Below are 18787 nucleotides of genomic sequence, written 5' to 3'. Positions count from 1 at the left end.
GATGTTTCCTGGGACCATAATCTTGGGGAGAGTGGGTGAGATTGAGGCCATAAACGACCAAATTGAAAAAGGCCTGGAAGTTTTTGTTTATTCATCAAGGTTTGCAAATATACACATATAAAACATTTGTTAGGACTATTTGTTTTAGTGCAAAGGTATTTAAAGAGGCACGCACACATATGGAACTTTATGAGTTTTTATTTTATGAATTTTAATTACACAAGTAATTTTTTTTATTTTAAGGATAAAGGGTTCTTTAATATGTCTAATGTGGTATGGAACATGACTATAAAAGGGTGGTATGACCTTTGACCTTATCATGGCTCTCTCTTGGGGTCTGATCAGCCTCAGGGGAGAGCCATTTGTATAATGAATTTGTGGTCATTTGGGTTACTAGTTTTAAGGTAAATTCATTATAATGGAGTTATAGTTTAGGGTTAGAATTATTGTTTGAACCACAGATAAGAAAGTGGTTCAGGATTCTGTTTTACAACATTAGCTGTGAAGTTTTTGAATTGGCAATTATTGATTTGGTTTTACAACAGAAAAAAATCCTATTTATCATTGAGAATAAATAGGGGGAGATAATATACATTGAGGTATGGATAGGAGATATATTAAGCCAATAGGGCAGGAAATTATATAGAAAAATAAGTTTCAGTTCTAAGGGGTGATAAATTACTGTATATAAGGTATTCCACACGATGCAACATATATTAAATTATTGATGAAACTGATTTTAAGGTTAATTCATGTTATTGTCAGATAAGATATTGTGGATCCCTGAAGGAAAGAGCTTATTAGTGTTGGAAGGATTTGATATGGTTAGCATTTGTTTTGGCTTTGTTTGACTATTAGGAGTTTAAAAAAATAGTATTACATTTAACAGGAATATATGACATCTGTGATGATTTAGGATTATTGTTAGGATCAAGATAGATTGATTAAGGAAATGTAAGGACTTTAGAGATTGCCACTCATAGACATGTTTTTTCTAAAATCAATGATTTTAGATAAAGTCAAACTGTGAGACGCTTAGTGGTATTTGAGAAATAGGAGGGAAAAGGGTTACTGTTTAAATTGATAAATATATATATTTAAGAAAATACATAAGGAGCACAGATACTTCTTAAAATAGATAAGACACTTGACAGAGAATTGGTACAGGATTGACATGAATGGACACCCAAGGGAGAATTGGACATGTGGAGAATGAAAGGGGCGCTCCTACATGATGATGTCAGACATAAGGATAATTTACAAATCTTACCTAAGTCATTGTTTAGAGTAGGCAAGGTTGTTACCTGGGCAGAGCCTCTGGTGGCATATCTTGTGGGGTTTGCGTGGGTGTCCGAGCTGTGTCCCAGTAGTTCAAACAGACAGCTCGGTATATTCGGCATGTCAATACATCTCACAAATACCAATAGTGAGGAAGTCAATCTCTCCTCCACTTTGAGCCAGGAAGAGCTTGACATGCATGTCATTAATGTTAGCTCTCTGTGTACATCCAAGGGCCAGCCGTGCTGCCGTGTTCTGAGCCAATTTCAATTTTCCTAAGTCCCAGATTGTGGCAGCTGACCATACGACTGAAAAGTAGTCCAGGTGCGACAAAACTAGTGCCTGTAGGACCTGCCTTGTTGATAGTACTGTTAAGAATGCAGAGCAGCACTTTATTATGGACAGACTTCTCCCCATCCTAGCTACTGTTGAATCAATATGTTTTGACCATGACAGTTTTACAATCCAGTTACTCCAAGCTGTTTAGTTTCCTCAATTTGCTCAATTTCCACATTATTAATTCAGTCCCTCCAGGATTCTGCGATCGCATAATTCAATGCAAAATCAACCATCAGCGCATATTATGCGAGAGCTCCCAATTTTGACCAATTCCAGCACTTTTAGCACGTAAAAGGGTCCAATAAAAAGCGGGTTTGTAATTTTGACGAATTACTGCACTGTTGCCATGGAAAATGGCCCAATTCAACCACAGAGTTTTCCCCCCCTGGCCTGTAAGCGTATTCACATGTGAAGATGATTGGTGATTGTTGATGGCTGACAGGCAGTACAATGAACAGAAATTTACCAACAAAAATAACAGCTAACGACCGTGCAAATCAATTTCCAAATGTTTTTGGACACTAGAAAAGTCGACAATCAACAGTCCCTCTGAATCAGCAAAGCATATGAGAATGTCAGAACAGTTACCACAGCAGCGGCAGATCACAATGACTGAAGTGGTAGCAGGGAAGACTGTGGCAAGCACTGAAAGAATCAAGGTGAGTGCCGTTTTTACTCAAACTTTTACTCTGCTAACCTTGGCTTAAGTAGGGTGGTCTGCACTCTGCTCTCCCCATTCTGTCTATGGAGAGCGCTGCTCAAATCACAGAGTGCAATTTGTCAGCATTGCCATTTTAAACTCTCTGTAAAACTTAATAAGGATCACGAAAGCACAATCTTTCTGGATTTTTAAAAATTGAGTAATAATCAACCACAACTCTATTATTCTGTGTTCTGTTCTTTATCTCCCTTACAACCCTTTCAGAAAAACAAGACAATTTATTAGAAAGAAATATCGATCCTCAAATTGAAAGTGATTCATCAGCTTTGAATCTATTAGTTTAAGAGAGAGAGAGTGAGTGAGTGTGTGAGACTTTTTGTCTATCTTTAATGAAACTTTCCCTCTACCACACGATACAAAACACAGCACATCACAATAACCAAAAAAAATAAAAAAAATTCTACAACCGTATGTCCAATACACCTTCCCCAGCTATACAGACAGCTCCCCCCAACACTCCATATCTCCTGAAATATCTCCACACTTATCATTCTATAGAACTCAAATTCTACCCTAAGGCGCGCAGAGACTATCCCATTAAATAATAGTAAAGGGTCTGTTATCCCCCCACCTTTGACCCTGTTCCTCCTTGTTAGCCAAATAGCCAACTTCGCCTGAGCAAACAGAAAATTCAACAAAATACATTTGGCCTTCTCCTTATTTGAATACCTGTACCCATTGTAAACATCCCAACAGTAAAAACTACTCCCAACCTCTTACACAGACATTCCAACATAGACATTAATTGCATTAACTTTTTATGGCTGCAGGGGCAGTATTGAGTAGCTTGGATGAAAAGGTGCCCATTGTAAACGGCCAGCTCCTCAGTCTCAGTTGCTAATATATGTATATTATTATTAGGATTGGATAGAAAACACTCTAAAGTTTCCAAAACTGTCAAAATATTGTCTGTGAGTATAACTGAATTGATATTGCAGGCGAAACCCTGAGGAAAATCAAAACAGGAAGTGGCTTCTATTTTGAAAACTCCATGTTCCATAGCCTCCCTTTGCTGGATTTTAAGGGATATGAACCAGATTCCGTTTCCTATTGCTTCCTCAAGGTGTCAACAGTCTTCAGACATAGTTTCAGGCTTTTATTTTGAAAAATGAGCCAGAACGATAACATCGCGTCAAGTGGTCACATGAGTTTTGCTCGAGGCAACAGAATTTGGACAGCCATTGTTTTCCCCTCTCCTACTGTGAAAGACATTTGCGGTTGATATATTATTGATTATATATTTTAAAAACATCCTGAGGATTGATTATAAAAAAACATTTGACATGTTTCTGTGGACATTACAGATATTATTTGGAATTTGTCTGCATTGTCGTGAGTGAAAACATCCGAAGATCATCAGAGGTAAACGATTCATTTGATTGCTTTTCTGATTTTTGTGACCAAGCTTCCTGATGCTAAGTGTACTTAATGTTTTGTAGTGCGATCGATAAACTTACACAAACGCTTGGTTTGCTTTCGCTGAAAAGCATAATTTCAAAATCTGACACAAAAGGTGGATTAACAAAAGGCTAAGCTGTGTTTTCCTATATTGCACTTGTGATTTCATGAATATATTTGTAGTAATATTTATTGAATGTAGCACTATGCTATTCAGCGGTTGTTGATGACACTTATCCCGATATCGAGATTGCAGCCATAACAAGTTAACCTGGCGCACACAGAAAACACATGGATCACAGTTTCTTTCATAACACAGAAAGGACACCCCTGCCCAATTCCCAGTTCAACCTCTACCAACCAGCTGTTAGTGGCCAGGGCTCCATGAAGAACCCTCCACTGAAGGTACCCTGACCTCTTTGGTACTGGGGGTCTGTAAAGACCCCTCCATCTAAAACCCACCATACTCTCCGCCCCACATACCCCCTGCCAATGATGTGCCTTCACTCCTGTTAGGCTCCTAATGTTCCTTACCTTAACGCAGAAGTTGTAGAGGGCTTTACCTCCCACCCCTTCAAACTCCCACAGGTTCAGAGTGTTAAAATCTAACAAGTCCTCCAGACCCCCTTGCCAGTCTCCAGTCTTTGCCGTCACCTGCAGTGGCGGAAACATTGGTGGCCCCTCCCCCTTTGGCCGCTCAAACACCCCCCTTACCGGCTCAGACAGTGCCCCCTGGACCTCCTCCAGGAATCTCTCCAGCAGCCTAAGATACGTTATTCCTGTTTGTTGTGCCAGGACTTCTGGGGTTTTCCACCCCTCCTCTCCCATTAGTCGCAGGTCACCCAGCCTTTGTAAACCCACTGCCATCAGTTGCCTCTGCAGGGTGGCCGACTGAACCGATCTCAAAGGGATGGCTGGGTTGTGGTAGATAGGCTCCTCCCACACCCACAGCTCGGCTCCCCACCCCCTTCTCGTGTGGGCCTTAGCAGCTGCAGAGTAAAAATCTGAGAGACCTGCTGTACTCAGCCTCTCCAGCTTCATGAGGAACAGGTGCCGGTCCAACCCTAATCCGCCAGCTCTCCTCAGCAGTGCGCATGCTGGTTTCCTCCAGCCAACATCAGTATAGTACAGCAGTCTCTGCGCCGACTTTAGTCAGTAAGCAGCCACCCTGCTCTCCAGTTCCACCAGGCCCTGTCCTCCTTCGTGGATGGTCATGTACAACACTGTTGTGGCTCGACCAGAAAAAGTCCACCAACTTGCGTTGCAGGTCTGCGAGCAGACAGACAGTTTATGCCACAGGGAAGATGCCACCAGGTTGTTGATTATCAGCACCCTCCCTCTATATGACACTTGGGACAGGAGCCACCTCCACCTGGCCAGTCTTGACACCACTGCCTGTGACAGACCCTCCCAGTACTTCGTGACCCACCTCTCCGAGCTCAGGTACACCCCCAACACTTTAAGCCCTTCACAACCCCACTGCAAACCCCCTGGAAGCAGAGGGGCCCTATCCCCCCCATAACAGAGCTTTGCTCTTGCCCCAGTTTACCTTAGCTGATGAAGCTCCCTCGTACACCTTCAGACTGGTCTCAAGTGCCTGCATATCCTGACCATCCCTGACCATCACAGAAACATAATCTACATATGCTGACACTGCTATGCCTGTCACCACATCCATGCCTGTCCAGCACACTCCCTGCAGTCTCCTGTGTAGCAGTCCCAAAAAAGGCTCAATGGCTAGTGTATAACTGCCCAGATAGAGGGCACACTTGTCTAATGCCCCGTCTCACTCACTGGCCTATTGAGCCCTCTCCCACCTTGACAATACATGACACCCCAGCATACAACAGCTTCACACAGGTCAAAAAAACTCTACCCAAACACAGACATCACATTAAACAGATACTCATGGTCCACTCTATCAAAAGCCTTCTCTTGATCTAAAGATACCAGTCCAAAGTTCACATTAGAATCGCTCGACAAGTCCAACATGTCCCCGATTAAGAACAAGTTGTCTGTGATTGAGTGTCCCGCTACACAATATGTTTGGTCCTCATGGACTATCGAGTCCAGATGGGACTTCAGTCTGTTAGAGAGGACCTGGCAAATATCTTGTAGTCCGCACAGAGCAATGCCACAGGCCTCCAGTTCACACAAGTCCCCTTTTTTGGGCAGGAGAGTCAGAGCCGCCCGACGGTAGCTCATCAGCTACTCTCCTACCCCGACACATTCACGCAACACGCAAATAAGTCCAGTCCAATTATTCCCCAGAATTTTTTATAAAACTCCACTGGGAGTCCATCGGTGCATGACCAGGGGACATCTGGGTTACGGCCTCTGCCAGCTCATGGGACAACAGAGGAATGTCCATTTCATCCCTCTGTGCCAGAGAGAGCTTAGAGAGTCCTGCAAACAAGACCTGAGCACACATATGATCACACATTTCTGCCCTATACAACTCAGTTGAACCTTTTGTGACTAGGGGGTAGTATTTTCATTTTTGGAAAAAGAACGTTCCCGTAGTAAACAGGATATTTTGTCAGGACAAGATGCTAGAATATGCTTATAATTGACAGCTTAGGATAGAAAACACTCTAAAGTTTCCAAAACTGTAAAAATATTGTCTATGAGTATAACAGAGCTGATGTTGCAGGCGAAAGCCTGAGAAAAATCCAATCCGGAAGTGCCTCATGTTTTGAAAGCGCTGCGTTCCAGATTACTTTTTCTCCGTATTCCCCAAGGTGTCTACAGCATTGTGACGTAGTTTTACGCATTTATGTTGTAGAATACCCGTAAGCGGCTACATTGCGCAAGTGGTCACCTGATGCTCCCAAAGTGATTCTTGCGTAAAATACAGAGGTAGCCATTTTTCCAATCGGTCCTACTGAAAAAATAATTGTCCCGGTGGATATATTATCAAATAGATATTTGAAAAACACCTTGAGGATTGATTATAAACAACGTTTGCCATGTTTCTGTCGATATTATGGAGCTAATTTGGAATATTTTTCAGAGTTTTCGTGACTGCAATTTCAGGGCGATTTCTCAGCCAAACGTGAAGAACAAACAGAGCTTTTTCACCTACAAAAATAATATTTTTGGAAAAAAGGAACATTGGTTATCTAACTGGGAGTCTCGTGAGTGAAAACATCCGAAGCTCATCAAAGGTAAACAATTTAATTTGATTGCTTTTCTGATTTCCGTGACCAAGTTACCTGCTGCTAGCTGGACAAAATGCTCTGCTAGGCTATCAATAAACTTACACAAATGCTTGTCTAGCTTTGGCTGTAAAGCATATTTTGAAAATCTGAGATGACAGGGTGATTAACAAAAGGCTAAGCTGTGTCTCAATATATTTCACTTGTGATTTTCATGAATAGGAATATTTTCTAGGAATATGTATGTCCGTTGTGTTATGCTAATTAGTGTCAGTCGATGATTACGCTCCCTCATGCGGGATGGGTAACTAGAGGATAACACTCCACAGTTTGCTCCCGCATCTCTCCCACCACAGAGGTCACCCGCCCATTAGACAGCTGTAGACAATGCATACCCTTGGCTTCACCCCTCTGTCTTTCCAAACCAAAGAAGAAGGAGCTGGAAGCATCCATCTCATTGAGCATGGAGAACCTAGCTCTTACAAGTGCTCCCTTTGCTTTAACCTGGAAAAAACTACCCAGGTCCCTATGTAGTTCAGATAAAATTAGTCTGGAGGCCTTCATTGCCTTCCCCCACCATCTCTACATCCATCTCACTAATACAATGATCTAGTTCCCCCAATAGTCTCCTACCCTCTGAGAATGAGAGAGCTGTGTACTGTTGACAGAAAAGCCGAATTTGGACTTTTCCCACATCCCACCATTGACTCAGACTCATACTCCTCTCTTCGCTGCCCCCACCGTTCCCAAAATGTCTGGAAACCTTAACAAAAAGTGGCATCTTGTAAGAGCTTTACATTAAACTTCCAATAGGATGCATGCCGGGGCCCTGGTGAAATAGACAGTCAAGCCATGGTTATGTGGTGATCCGAAAACCCAACCAGTAGAATGGTAGCGCCCAACAGCCTATTGCTCAGATTCCTGGACATGTAAAACCTTCATCCATGTATACTGTCTTGTGTTGGGATGTTTAGTTCTCCAAACATCCACTAGATCAAACTGATGAATGATGTCCCTTAACACTCCAACGGACACTGAATGAGGCTCTTCCCCATTTCTGTCTTTCATAAAAATCCATTGTACAGTTCCAGTCCCCGTCAATCACCAGGTGCTGTGAGATTTCCTGTCTAAGACACCCAAATAGAACCCTCCTCTCTCTCCCTGTGTTAGAGGCATACACATTTATAAATGTGTAAATGTGTATTGTTGATTTCTACTTTTACAACAAGCAGCCTACCCCTACATACCTCCTTTGAGGAGCAAATTTTTCAGACAGAACTGATACAAACAGGACTGCCACCCCTGCACTAAAATGTGTCCCATGGCTAGACACATTTGCCCCTTTCCACCAGAGCCCCCAATCGACTTATTCAACACATCACTATGCGTCTTCTGCAGAAACAACACCAGTACTTTTTTGGTTTTACATATTCACCCAACACACTCTTTCCCGCATCCCTGGCACCATTTATATTAAGCGAGCCTACCCGAAGAGTCTCCATAAGAGGTGGGAGAAAAGCCAGCAAAGAAAGAGACCAATAGCAAAGCTCAAAAAGCCCCAGTGTCAGAAAGAAACTATACATCTAAACAGTGTCTGAAGGTAGACCCTTACGCACTGTTGTGACCCATTTCCTCAACCTAAACCGTTTCCTGGGTGCGAGGACACCATGCCCCTCGTTTTTTATAGCATTTGTACTGATCTTACAAACTTTCCCAGATAAGATAAAAAGCCTAAAGATTAAATTGTACCCCTTGGTCTCATTCAAGAACCTTGTCAGTTCTCTCAACATGTACTTTGACCCCTCTGCCTGACTGGCTGTCAGCTCCCATTGAAGAGGAGTTTGAAAAAAATAACTCTGTATCCTTTTTTTAAATTTAATTTTTTATTTATTTCACCTTTATTTAACCAGGTAGGCTAGTTGAGAACAAGTTCTCATTTACAACTGCGACCTGGCCAAGATAAAGCATAGCAGTGTGAGCAGACAACACAGAGTTACACATGGAATAAACAAATTAACAAGTCAATAACACAGTAGAAAACAAAGGGGGAGTCTATATACAATGTGTGCAAAAGGCATGAGGAGGTAGACGAATAGTTACAATTTTGCAGATTAACACTGGAGTGATAAATGATCAGATGGTCATGTACAGGTAGAGATATTGGTGTGCAAAAGAGCAGAAAAGTAAATAAATAAAAACAGTATGGGGATGAGGTAGGTGAAAATGGGTGGGCTATTTACCAATAGACTATGTACAGCTGCAGCGATCGGTTAGCTGCTCAGATAGCTGATGTTTGAAGTTGGTGAGGGAGATAAAAGTCTCCAACTTCAGCGATTTTTGCAATTCATTCCAGTCACAGGCAGCAGAGTACTGGAACGAAAGGCGGCCAAATGAGGTGTTGGCTTTAGGGATGATCAGTGAGATACACCTGCTGGAGCGCGTGCTATGGATGGGTGTTGCCATCGTGACCAGTGAACTGAGATAAGGCGGAGCTTTACCTAGCATGGACTTGTAGATGACCTGGAGCCAGTGGGTCTGGCGACGAATATGTAGCGAGGGCCAGCCGACTAGAGCATACAAGTCGCAGTGGTGGGTGGTATAAGGTGCTTTAGTGACAAAATGGATGGCACTGTGATATACTGCATCCAGTTTGCTGAGTAGAGTGTTGGAAGCCATTTTGTAGATGACATCGCCGAAGTCGAGGATTGGTAGGATAGTCAGTTTTACTAGGGTAAGCTTGGCGGCGTGAGTGAAGGAGGCTTTGTTGCGGAATAGAAAGCCGACTCTTGATTTGATTTTTGATTGGAGATGTTTGATATGAGTCTGGAAGGAGAGTTTGCAGTCTAGCCAGACACCTAGGTACTTATAGATGTCCACATATTCAAGGTCGGAACCATCCAGGGTGGTGATGCTAGTCGGGCATGCGGGTGCAGGCAGCGATCGGTTGAAAAGCATGCATTTGGTTTTACTAGCGTTTAAGAGCAGTTGGAGGCCACGGAAGGAGTGTTGTATGGCATTGAAGCTTGTCAGACTCACTTTCTTCCTCATCTCCATCTCCCATCCTGACCACCTGCCCTTCCTCTCTGGTCAGGGCCTTCCCGCCAGCACCAGGCAAAGGTTCCATGGTGCCTTTGACCACACCCTTTTTCCTTTTCTGCTTGACACCCTCCTCCTCCCCCCTAGTCTCTTACACTTCCCCACTATACTCTCCTCATCAGCTAGCATAACCTGACTAGACCCAGCCTAATCTACACCACCCTCCATAGCATGACTACACCCAGCCTCAGCTACCCCACCATCTCTAGCCTGACTAGGCCCAGCCTCATTTACACCACCATCTCTTGCATGACTAGGCCCAGCCTCATTAACACCACCATCCCTGGCATGACTAGACCCAGCCTCTGCTGTCTGCATCTCATTACCCCCTGCATGTTGATTTCCCCCACAAGGTGCCCTCACCTTGTCTACAGCCTTTATGATGGCACGCAAAGCTCTTATGCCCAAATTCCTCACACTCAAAACATCATAGACTATCTGTGCTGGCAAACCCTGCATAGACCTTCCTATGCATCACTTTAATGAGCTGTTGCTCATTGTTATTCAGAAGCATAAACACTTGCCTTTTTGCACTTTTTATATTATGTATTCTGCTTAAAATCAACCTAAAATTGAGCACATTTGACTTTTATTGCTTTATGTCAAAAAAACATTGCAAAATGTATTGCAGAATTTCAGAAAAGCTGCAGCAAAATCAAGCATTTTTGGCCGCAGAAATCCCAAAATGTAGAAATCCCAAAATGTTCATAAATCCTGGAAGGACTGTTCATTACAATATTTAGTTGAGATATGGTTTTGTGAATGATTTGTCCCAAATACAATGCTTTTACTTTATGAAATAGTTTGGACAAACTTATTCCTTGCCACCCATTCTGAAAGCCAGTCTCATGTCATTAGTAAAGACTGAGAAAAGTAAGGGGCCTAGACAGCTACCCTGGGGAATTCCTGAATCTACCTGGATTTTGTTGGAGATGCTTCCATTAAATAACACCCTCTATGTTCTGTTAGACAGGTAACTCTTCATCCATAATATAGCAGTTGGTGTACAGCCATAACACTTTTGGTTTTTCAGTAGTAGACTATGATCGATAATGTCAAAAGCCACACTGAACAAAACAGCCCGACAATCTTTTTATCATCAATTTCTCTCAGCCGTCATTTGTGTAAGTGCTGTGCTTGTTGAATGCCCTTCGTGCTTAAAGTCTGTTACTGTAAAATGGCATTTTATCTGGTGAAACACCATTTTTTCCAAAAGTTTACGAAGGGTTGGTTGGCTATTTGAGCCAGTAAATGTGGCTTTACTATCCTTAGGTATGGGAATAACTTTTTCTTTCCTCCAGGCCTGAGGGCACACACTTTCTAGTAGGCTTAAATTGAAGATATGGGAAATAGGAGTGGCAATATCATCTGCTATTATTTTCAGTAATTTTCCATTCAGGATGTTAGACCCAGGTGGCTTGTCAGTGTTGATAGACAACAATATACAATCTCTTATACACTAGATTAGGCCCAGTCTTTGGAACTTTGGTTTTCCTAGATATGGCTACTATATTGTCATCACTACATCCGATGGATTTGAATACTGCTTTCAAACAAATTTCTGCAGCATTAGTAAAGATGTGATCAATACATGTTGATGATTTAATTCCTGTGTTGTTTGTAACTACCTTGGTTGGTTGAATGATAACCTGAACCAGGTTGCAGGCACTAGTTACCGTTTGAAGCTTTCTCTGGAGTGAGTAGCCAGAAAATCACCGAGAAAATATAACTCTATTGTTTTCACACACACTACCAACCATTTCACACATGTTATCCAGATAACACCAACAGGCTCCTGAAGAGCTTCTATTCCCATGCCATAAGACAGCTAAGTAGCTAACGAAGTAGCTAACAAAATGGCTACACAGACTGAGTCTACCTTTGTATTTTATTCTTATTTTTGCACTCTCTATGCACACTCACAGGGCCCTATACACTTCGCACACAGATACTTCAACACTCACTACATAATTTGCTCATACGCACATATATTTGTACTGACTCTACACACACCCACTCACATGCAATCATCATATACACTGCTACTATCCTGATGCCAAGTCACCTTACCCCTATACATATCTACCTCTATCACTCCAGTATCCCTGCACATTGTAAATATGGTTCTGGAACTGACCGTGTATATAATATGCTTACTTACATAATTGTGTTATTATAATTATTATTTTTATATTGTGTGTTTTTGTTCTACCTTGTTATTTGTAGTATTATATTGTTATTGATTACTGCAATGTTGGGTTTAGAGATTGCAAGAAAGGCATTTAACTGTACTTGTGCATGTGACATTAAAAACTTGAAACCTGAAACTTGAAACATGGGTGTCTTTGTCACCTGTCTCCTTTGCTGTAGTCCAGGGTACAGCATGTCCTGAGGGGTTCGTAGTCATACTCTCCCCAGCCGATGAGGGGCATGGCTGACCAGAAGGCGGTGAACAGCCAGATGAAAATAGCCAGAGTGATGGCACTGCTCCACTGTAGCTTTGTCCCTGATGAAAAGCACAACCATAGAAATACAATAATTATGATAGAATATATTACAATAATCTATAGAAGCCATGGAAGTAGAACGATTAGACTAGATTCTATTTCCAATTGAAATGGAGAGGGAGAGTAAAAGTGTGTGCTATGCTATTAGAAACACACAGTTACTCTCCATCATTCCAATGGAAAAATGAAATATCCCATCAGGCTTATGATTTTCCAGGACTAGACATATGTACAGTGCATTCGGAAAGTATTCATACTTTACAGCCTTACTCTAAAACGGATTAAAAATACACTACCGTTAAAAAGTTTGGGGTTACTTAGAAATGTCCTTGTTTTTGAAAGAAAAGCACATTTTTTGTCCATTAAAATAACATCAAATTAATTAGAATGTAAATGACTATTGTTGCTGTAAACGGCAGATTTTTTAAGTGGAATATCTACATAGGCGTACAGAGGTGCTGTCACGACATCTGCCGAAATCGGTGCCTCTCCTTGTTCGGGCGGTGTTCGGCGGTCGACGTCACAGTTCTTCTAGCCAACTTTGATCCATTTTTCATTTTCCATTTGTTTTGTCTTGTCTTCCTACACACCTGGTTTCAATCCCATTCATTACCTGTTGTGTATTTAACCCTCTGTTTCCCCTCATGTCTTTGTCAGAGATTGTTTTTATGTCAGTGTTGTATATGTATTTGTATAGGTGCGCGATGGTTCCTCGTACCCATTTTTGTTATTTATGTACATTTAGTGTTTGGAGTATGTTTAGTGGACTGATATTAACCTCTCTAGGGTATGTGGGATGCTAGTGTCCCATCTGGCCAACATCCAGTGAGGTTGCAGGGCGCCAAATTCAATTACAGAAATGGTCATTATAAAAATTCAGAAAACAAAACATATTTTACATAGGTTTAAAGATTAACTTCTTGTTAAACCAACCACAGTGTCATATTTATAAAATGGTTTTCGGTGAAAGCATACCTAGCTCAGAACATAGCCCAGTTGACAAATTATTACAAACAGTAACCAGCCAAGCAGAAGCGTTACAGAAGCGTTGCATTTGCGACCAAGCTTTAACTTCCTGACTGATTTGGAAGCTGTTGAAAATCAAATGATAGTCCCACAGCCCAAACCAGATGGGATGCGTATTGCTGCATGTCCCTGTTCCCATGCTGGTTAAGGGTGAATTCTTAAATCACTGCAGTGTCACCTGCAAAGCACCCCCCACCCATAATACCATACATTTCTGCTCATGGAAGTTAGGTCCTTCTTCCTATTGGTGTCCTTTGAAGGCATTTGCAGTAATTCCATGAACGCCTGATTCAACAGTGAACTGATAGTTGAGATGTTGCTTCAATATATCAACAGAATTTTCCTCCCTCATGATGCCATCTATTTTGTGAAGTGTACCAGTCCCGCCTGCAGTAAAGCAACCCCAAAACATGATGCTGCACCGCTGTGCTTCACGGTTGGGATCGTGTTCTTCGGCTTGCAAGCCTCCCCCTTTTTCCTCCAAACATAACAATGGTCAAAAAGTTATATTTTTGTTTCATCAGACCAGAGGACATTTCTCCAAAAAGTACGATCTTTGTCCCCATGTGCAGTTACAAACCAGTCTGGCTTTTTTATGGCGGTTTTGGAGCAGTGGCTTCTTCCTTGCTGAGCGGCCTTTCAGGTTGTGTCGATACAGGACTTGTTTTACTGTGGATATAGATACATTTGTACCTGTTTCCTCCAGCATCTTCACAAGGTCCTGCTGTTGTTCTGGGATTGATTTGCACATTTCGCACCAAAGTACCTTCATATCTTGGAGACAGAATGCGTCTCCTTCCTGAGCGGTCCCATGGTGTTTATACTTGCATACTATTATTTGTACAGAGAAACGTGGTTCCTTCAGGCGTTTGGAAATTTCTCCCAAGAATGAACCAGACTTGTGGAGGTCTACAATTTTTATGAGGTCTTGGCTGATGTCTTTTGATTTTCCCATGATGTCAAGAAAAGAGGCACTGAGTTTAAAGTTAGGCCTTGAAAAAAAAGCCAAAGCTTCTAAAGCCATGACATCATTTTCTGGAATTTTCCAAGCTGTTTAAAGGCACAGTCAATTCAGTGTGTGTAAACTTCTGACCCACTGGAATTGTGATACAGTGAATTATAAGTGAAATAATCTGTCTGTAAACAATTGTTGTACAAATTATGCACAAAGTAGATGTCCTTACCAACTTGTCAAAACTATAGTTTGTTGACAAGAAGTTTGTGGAGTGGTTGAAAAACAAATTTTAATGACTCCAACCTAAGTTTATGTAAACTTCCGACTTCAACTGTATATATCAAAAACATTCCACAGGGATGCTGGCCCATGTTGACTCCAATGCTTCCTACAGTTGTGTCAAGTTGGCTGATGTCCTTTGGGTGGTGGATCATTCTTGATACACACAGGAATCTGTTGAGCGTGGAAAAACCCAGCAGCATTGCAGTTCTTGATACAAACTGGTGCACATGGCACCTATTACCATACCCCGTTCGAGTCCACTTAAATATTTTGTCTTGCCCAGTCACCCTCTGAATGGCACACACACACAATCCATGTTTCAATATTCTTAAGGCTTAAAAATCATTCTTTATCCCGTCTCCTTCCCTTCAACTACACTAATTGAAGTGGATTTAACAAGTGACATTAATAAGGGATCATAGCTTTCACCTGGATTCAACTTGTCAGTCTATGTCATGGAAAGAGCAGATGTCCTTAATGTTTTGTACACTCAATGTATAGTTTGACAAGGTCATAACACAATAGTAAGTGTGTCAGTGTGGGTATAGTCTGCAGATTATGTCTTTGTGAGAGGTCATTAAAACCATATAGATGAGTGACCTCATAACAGACCAATAGACTCTTAGGCCAGATGGCCTTTTAGGATGCTGTGAGGCCCCAAGAACAGCTGCACACAAAGATTAGTCATGTTTAGTATGTGCTTGTTTGTGCATTTTTTGTTGGGGATAGAAGTGTGTGTGTGTGTGTTTTGTGTGTGTGTGTGGTGTGTGTGTGTGTGTCTATGGAGATGTATGAGACCTAAGAAACCTATGAGACTCATGCCACTTACTTGTGCAGTACTGGTGGTATCTGTCCCATGCAATGGCAGCAATGAAGTGGATGCTGGCGAGAGCTGTCACGAAACCCTGGAAGCCATGAGTCTGGCAGCCATCAGAGCCATAGGGCCAGTACCTGGAGAAGGGCATACAGTAGTAAAGAGGGGGAAAGACAATACATTAGGCCTTAACAGTATGGTATTATTTTTATTGTGTTCAACAATGAATTGATAGACTGGTAGAGCACAATGTAACAGAAAACTGTAATTTATTGGTCATTTTTAGTATTATCAACAGTAAAAATAAACTTTAAAACATTTTACTGCAGCATACTGTAAATGATGGTGCATTGTGGGAAAATTGGCATATTTCAAATGGTACTGTAGTTCCACCCCACAGAATGCAGTACCGTACCGTATTGTTTCGTTTGAGCCCTAAAAACCTTTATGACCATTAGGAGATGCATGGTATGTTTGTTTCTGGCCCATTAACATATTTTGAGGTGTTACCTTGTAAGAAGCTATATTTGTTGCACCCATGAGTGAGAATGCTGTACCAATTTAACTCATATGTAGTTATAGTGTTCTGTCAATTTAAAATGTGTAGTCAACAGATTGAAATGGCAGCAAGTCTCAAAGCTTAAAGTGTTGAGCGTTATGTCATGTCCTTTTGGTCTGTTCTACCCTGTAGTCTCTGTTGGTTTGGAAGTCTTTGAGAAAGCCTCTAGAAGTGCAAGTGATTTAAAAGGCAAAATATGAAATAATATACTGTAATATACTAGCAGCAACCCGCTTGCACTAATCACTTGTTATTACAGTGAAATACAAACTCTTCCCCTTAATGAATTTCCTTCATTTGTCCATTAATGAATTCATTCTGATTACGGTAGCAGTTACATACTTATAGTATAATATAGGCAAGTGTACAGTCAATTTGTGGTAGTGTACTGTGTGTCATTGCACAGTACTTGCTTTGATACTGTATTTATATTACAGTAGGTGTACAGCATGTAAGATACTGTCAAATTAATGGCAAACACTTTACAGTGCATAGAACTAGACTGCAGGGAAGGCCAGTGTCTGTTTATGATATTTTGCATTGGCCATGGTCATCTATTAATACACATTTGAAGTGAATCTGGTGCCTGTTTTAATCCTAAACCACCTAGACGCCAACCCAGAGCATCATCGTTCATCCCCCCCGATTAAAGAGTTCTAAATCCTCCGCCTTTATGCATCACAGCACAGTCCCCGGAAGGTCTGTTATGACTCTACCTCGTTGGTGTACTACTCTAAAACTATGCAGAGATATTGATTAGCCAATTGATTGGAATATGTCAGAGAGAGAGACATATTCTCCTTTGAGTTGGTCCGCTATGGTATTGAGAACCCCCAGTATATAATATTCCATATTCAATTCATGGTATTTTGCAGTGGCAAAACGTTGCAACAATGAGTCAGTGTAAGTCAAAACTGAATAAGGCGATGGAGAGGATTAGTATGCTATGTCACTCACCTCAGAAAACTGGAGAAAGCAGCAATGGTTGCATTCGTAGAGATGCCCATATCGGCCAATGCCAAACTCAAGACTAGGAAATTGCTGGGGGTTCTCAGTTCTCTTATTTTGAGGAAAGCAGCGACTGTCACAGCATTCAGGAAGAATCCCAGAAGACCTTTAAGGGACACACACAGAATAGGTTATAAACACAGTGGCAGTGTGCATAGCACACTGAAAAGTTTTCTTTTGAAAGGCTGTTTAAACAATAATAATGTGTTATTCCAGACTATTAAATGTAAAATTATATCATGCAATTTTCTGGACAAAATCAGCATTTCATTCATATTGCATCAGGTCACATAACTGCGCTGCTACCACTCCTTGTTAAAGAGTGCGTAAACAGGCCACCAACCCTGAACACAGAGCATCAGGTCTAACATTGCATATAGAAGCATAGCTACCGCATTTATGGATGAATTCCATCACTCACCCTCCACTAGCAGACAAGATCCCAAAGAGAATACATCAAAGTCTGAGAAACCATCCGGTAAAGGGTAGGAAGACACCATCTTCAGTGCGATTTTTCACACCAGTAAAGCGCAAATCACAGATCTACTTACTCTTCACTGTCCGCTTGCTTTACAATGTGCCTCTAACCTAACTGATCCCACTTTTAAAGGGGCATTTCACGTGAAAAAGCATGCATGCAATTATGTAAAGCTCTCTCACTCTCTTGCCCCAATCCGCACAAGAATGTATTAATGAACATAACAACACAACCCACTGTCCCCTAATACGTATTTACACACCGCTACTCTAAAGCTCTCTATTAGTTATACAACAAGCCTTTCTGTCTGTGTGAGACCACCGTCTGGAGAAGCATGACCTTCATGTCAAATGCACATGTTTGATGTAGTCTATACAACTCTGTTGAAAGGATGTTCTGTTACTAGTTACCTGTCCAAAATAACGTAACTTTTGGATTAGCCAAACATAATCGGATTACTTTCAGTTACTATTGGATGACTTTCCCCTTAAGAGGCATTGGAAGAAGACAAAAAGGAGCCGTCAAACACATTTGGTGTGTCATCATAGTGGTCTCTGACTGGTGGTCAGACTCACTCAAGTTTCCATCCAGTTATGTTTGTAAAGTCATACTGTATAAAAATCATAATTTATTTGTTCCATATGGTGGGATATTTTTGCATCTGTAAAATGTATTATGGCAGTGGAAATGTGGCCGTGAATATGTTAGCCATAGCTAGAAGGCTAGCTAGCAGACAAAAATAGGCCACATGTTTAAAAAATATAGAATTAGTTAGTGATTTAGTTATTTGTCATGTTAAAGTTCTTCACTATGCTAATTGTATGTGTCCCCTTCTTTGGGTCTGATAGCACAACCAAAGGAGAGAATCACTCAAAATAAATCCACTTCAGGAGATGAAGTGAGTGAGTAAGACTGGAGCACTCCACAAAGGATGTGATGATTTACATATAGTGTCAAATCTTCTCAAATCATTGGATTCATGTTTAGGAAAACTGACTGCAAGATTTGTTCACACAATAGGCAAGTTATATTAATTATTTAAGGGTTTTTGTGCATTATTTTGTGCATCATTAAGTAATTCATTGTTTCCCTTACATTTAAAAATGGTAACTGACATGCACACACACACACACATAAACACACACATTTCAGACACTCATCTCAGTGA

At 41.4% G+C, this 18787-nt stretch overlaps 1 protein-coding gene across 1 annotated transcript in view; it reads right to left on the bottom strand.

Annotated features, from left to right (window-relative positions):
• LOC112223327 (RPE-retinal G protein-coupled receptor-like) overlaps positions 1–17728 on the bottom strand; it is a 34051-nt gene extending 16323 nt beyond the window's left edge. Inside the window, exons 1-4 of the mRNA XM_024386326.1 lie at positions 17563–17728; positions 17091–17247; positions 15590–15711; positions 12343–12496 (exon numbers count right to left, since the gene is read on the bottom strand). Coding sequence (XP_024242094.1) covers positions 12343–12496; positions 15590–15711; positions 17091–17247; positions 17563–17641 — 512 coding nt within the window. The 5' untranslated portion in view covers positions 17642–17728. The remainder of the gene's footprint in view (positions 1–12342; positions 12497–15589; positions 15712–17090; positions 17248–17562) is intronic.
• Between the last annotated feature and the right edge of the window lie 1059 nt (positions 17729–18787).

This window comes from Oncorhynchus tshawytscha, linkage group LG24, assembly GCF_018296145.1.
Source record: "Oncorhynchus tshawytscha isolate Ot180627B linkage group LG24, Otsh_v2.0, whole genome shotgun sequence".
NCBI classification, from domain to species: domain Eukaryota; kingdom Metazoa; phylum Chordata; class Actinopteri; order Salmoniformes; family Salmonidae; genus Oncorhynchus; species Oncorhynchus tshawytscha.
Note: the sequence above shows the minus strand (reverse complement) of the source record. Positions and strands in the feature narration are given on the sequence as shown.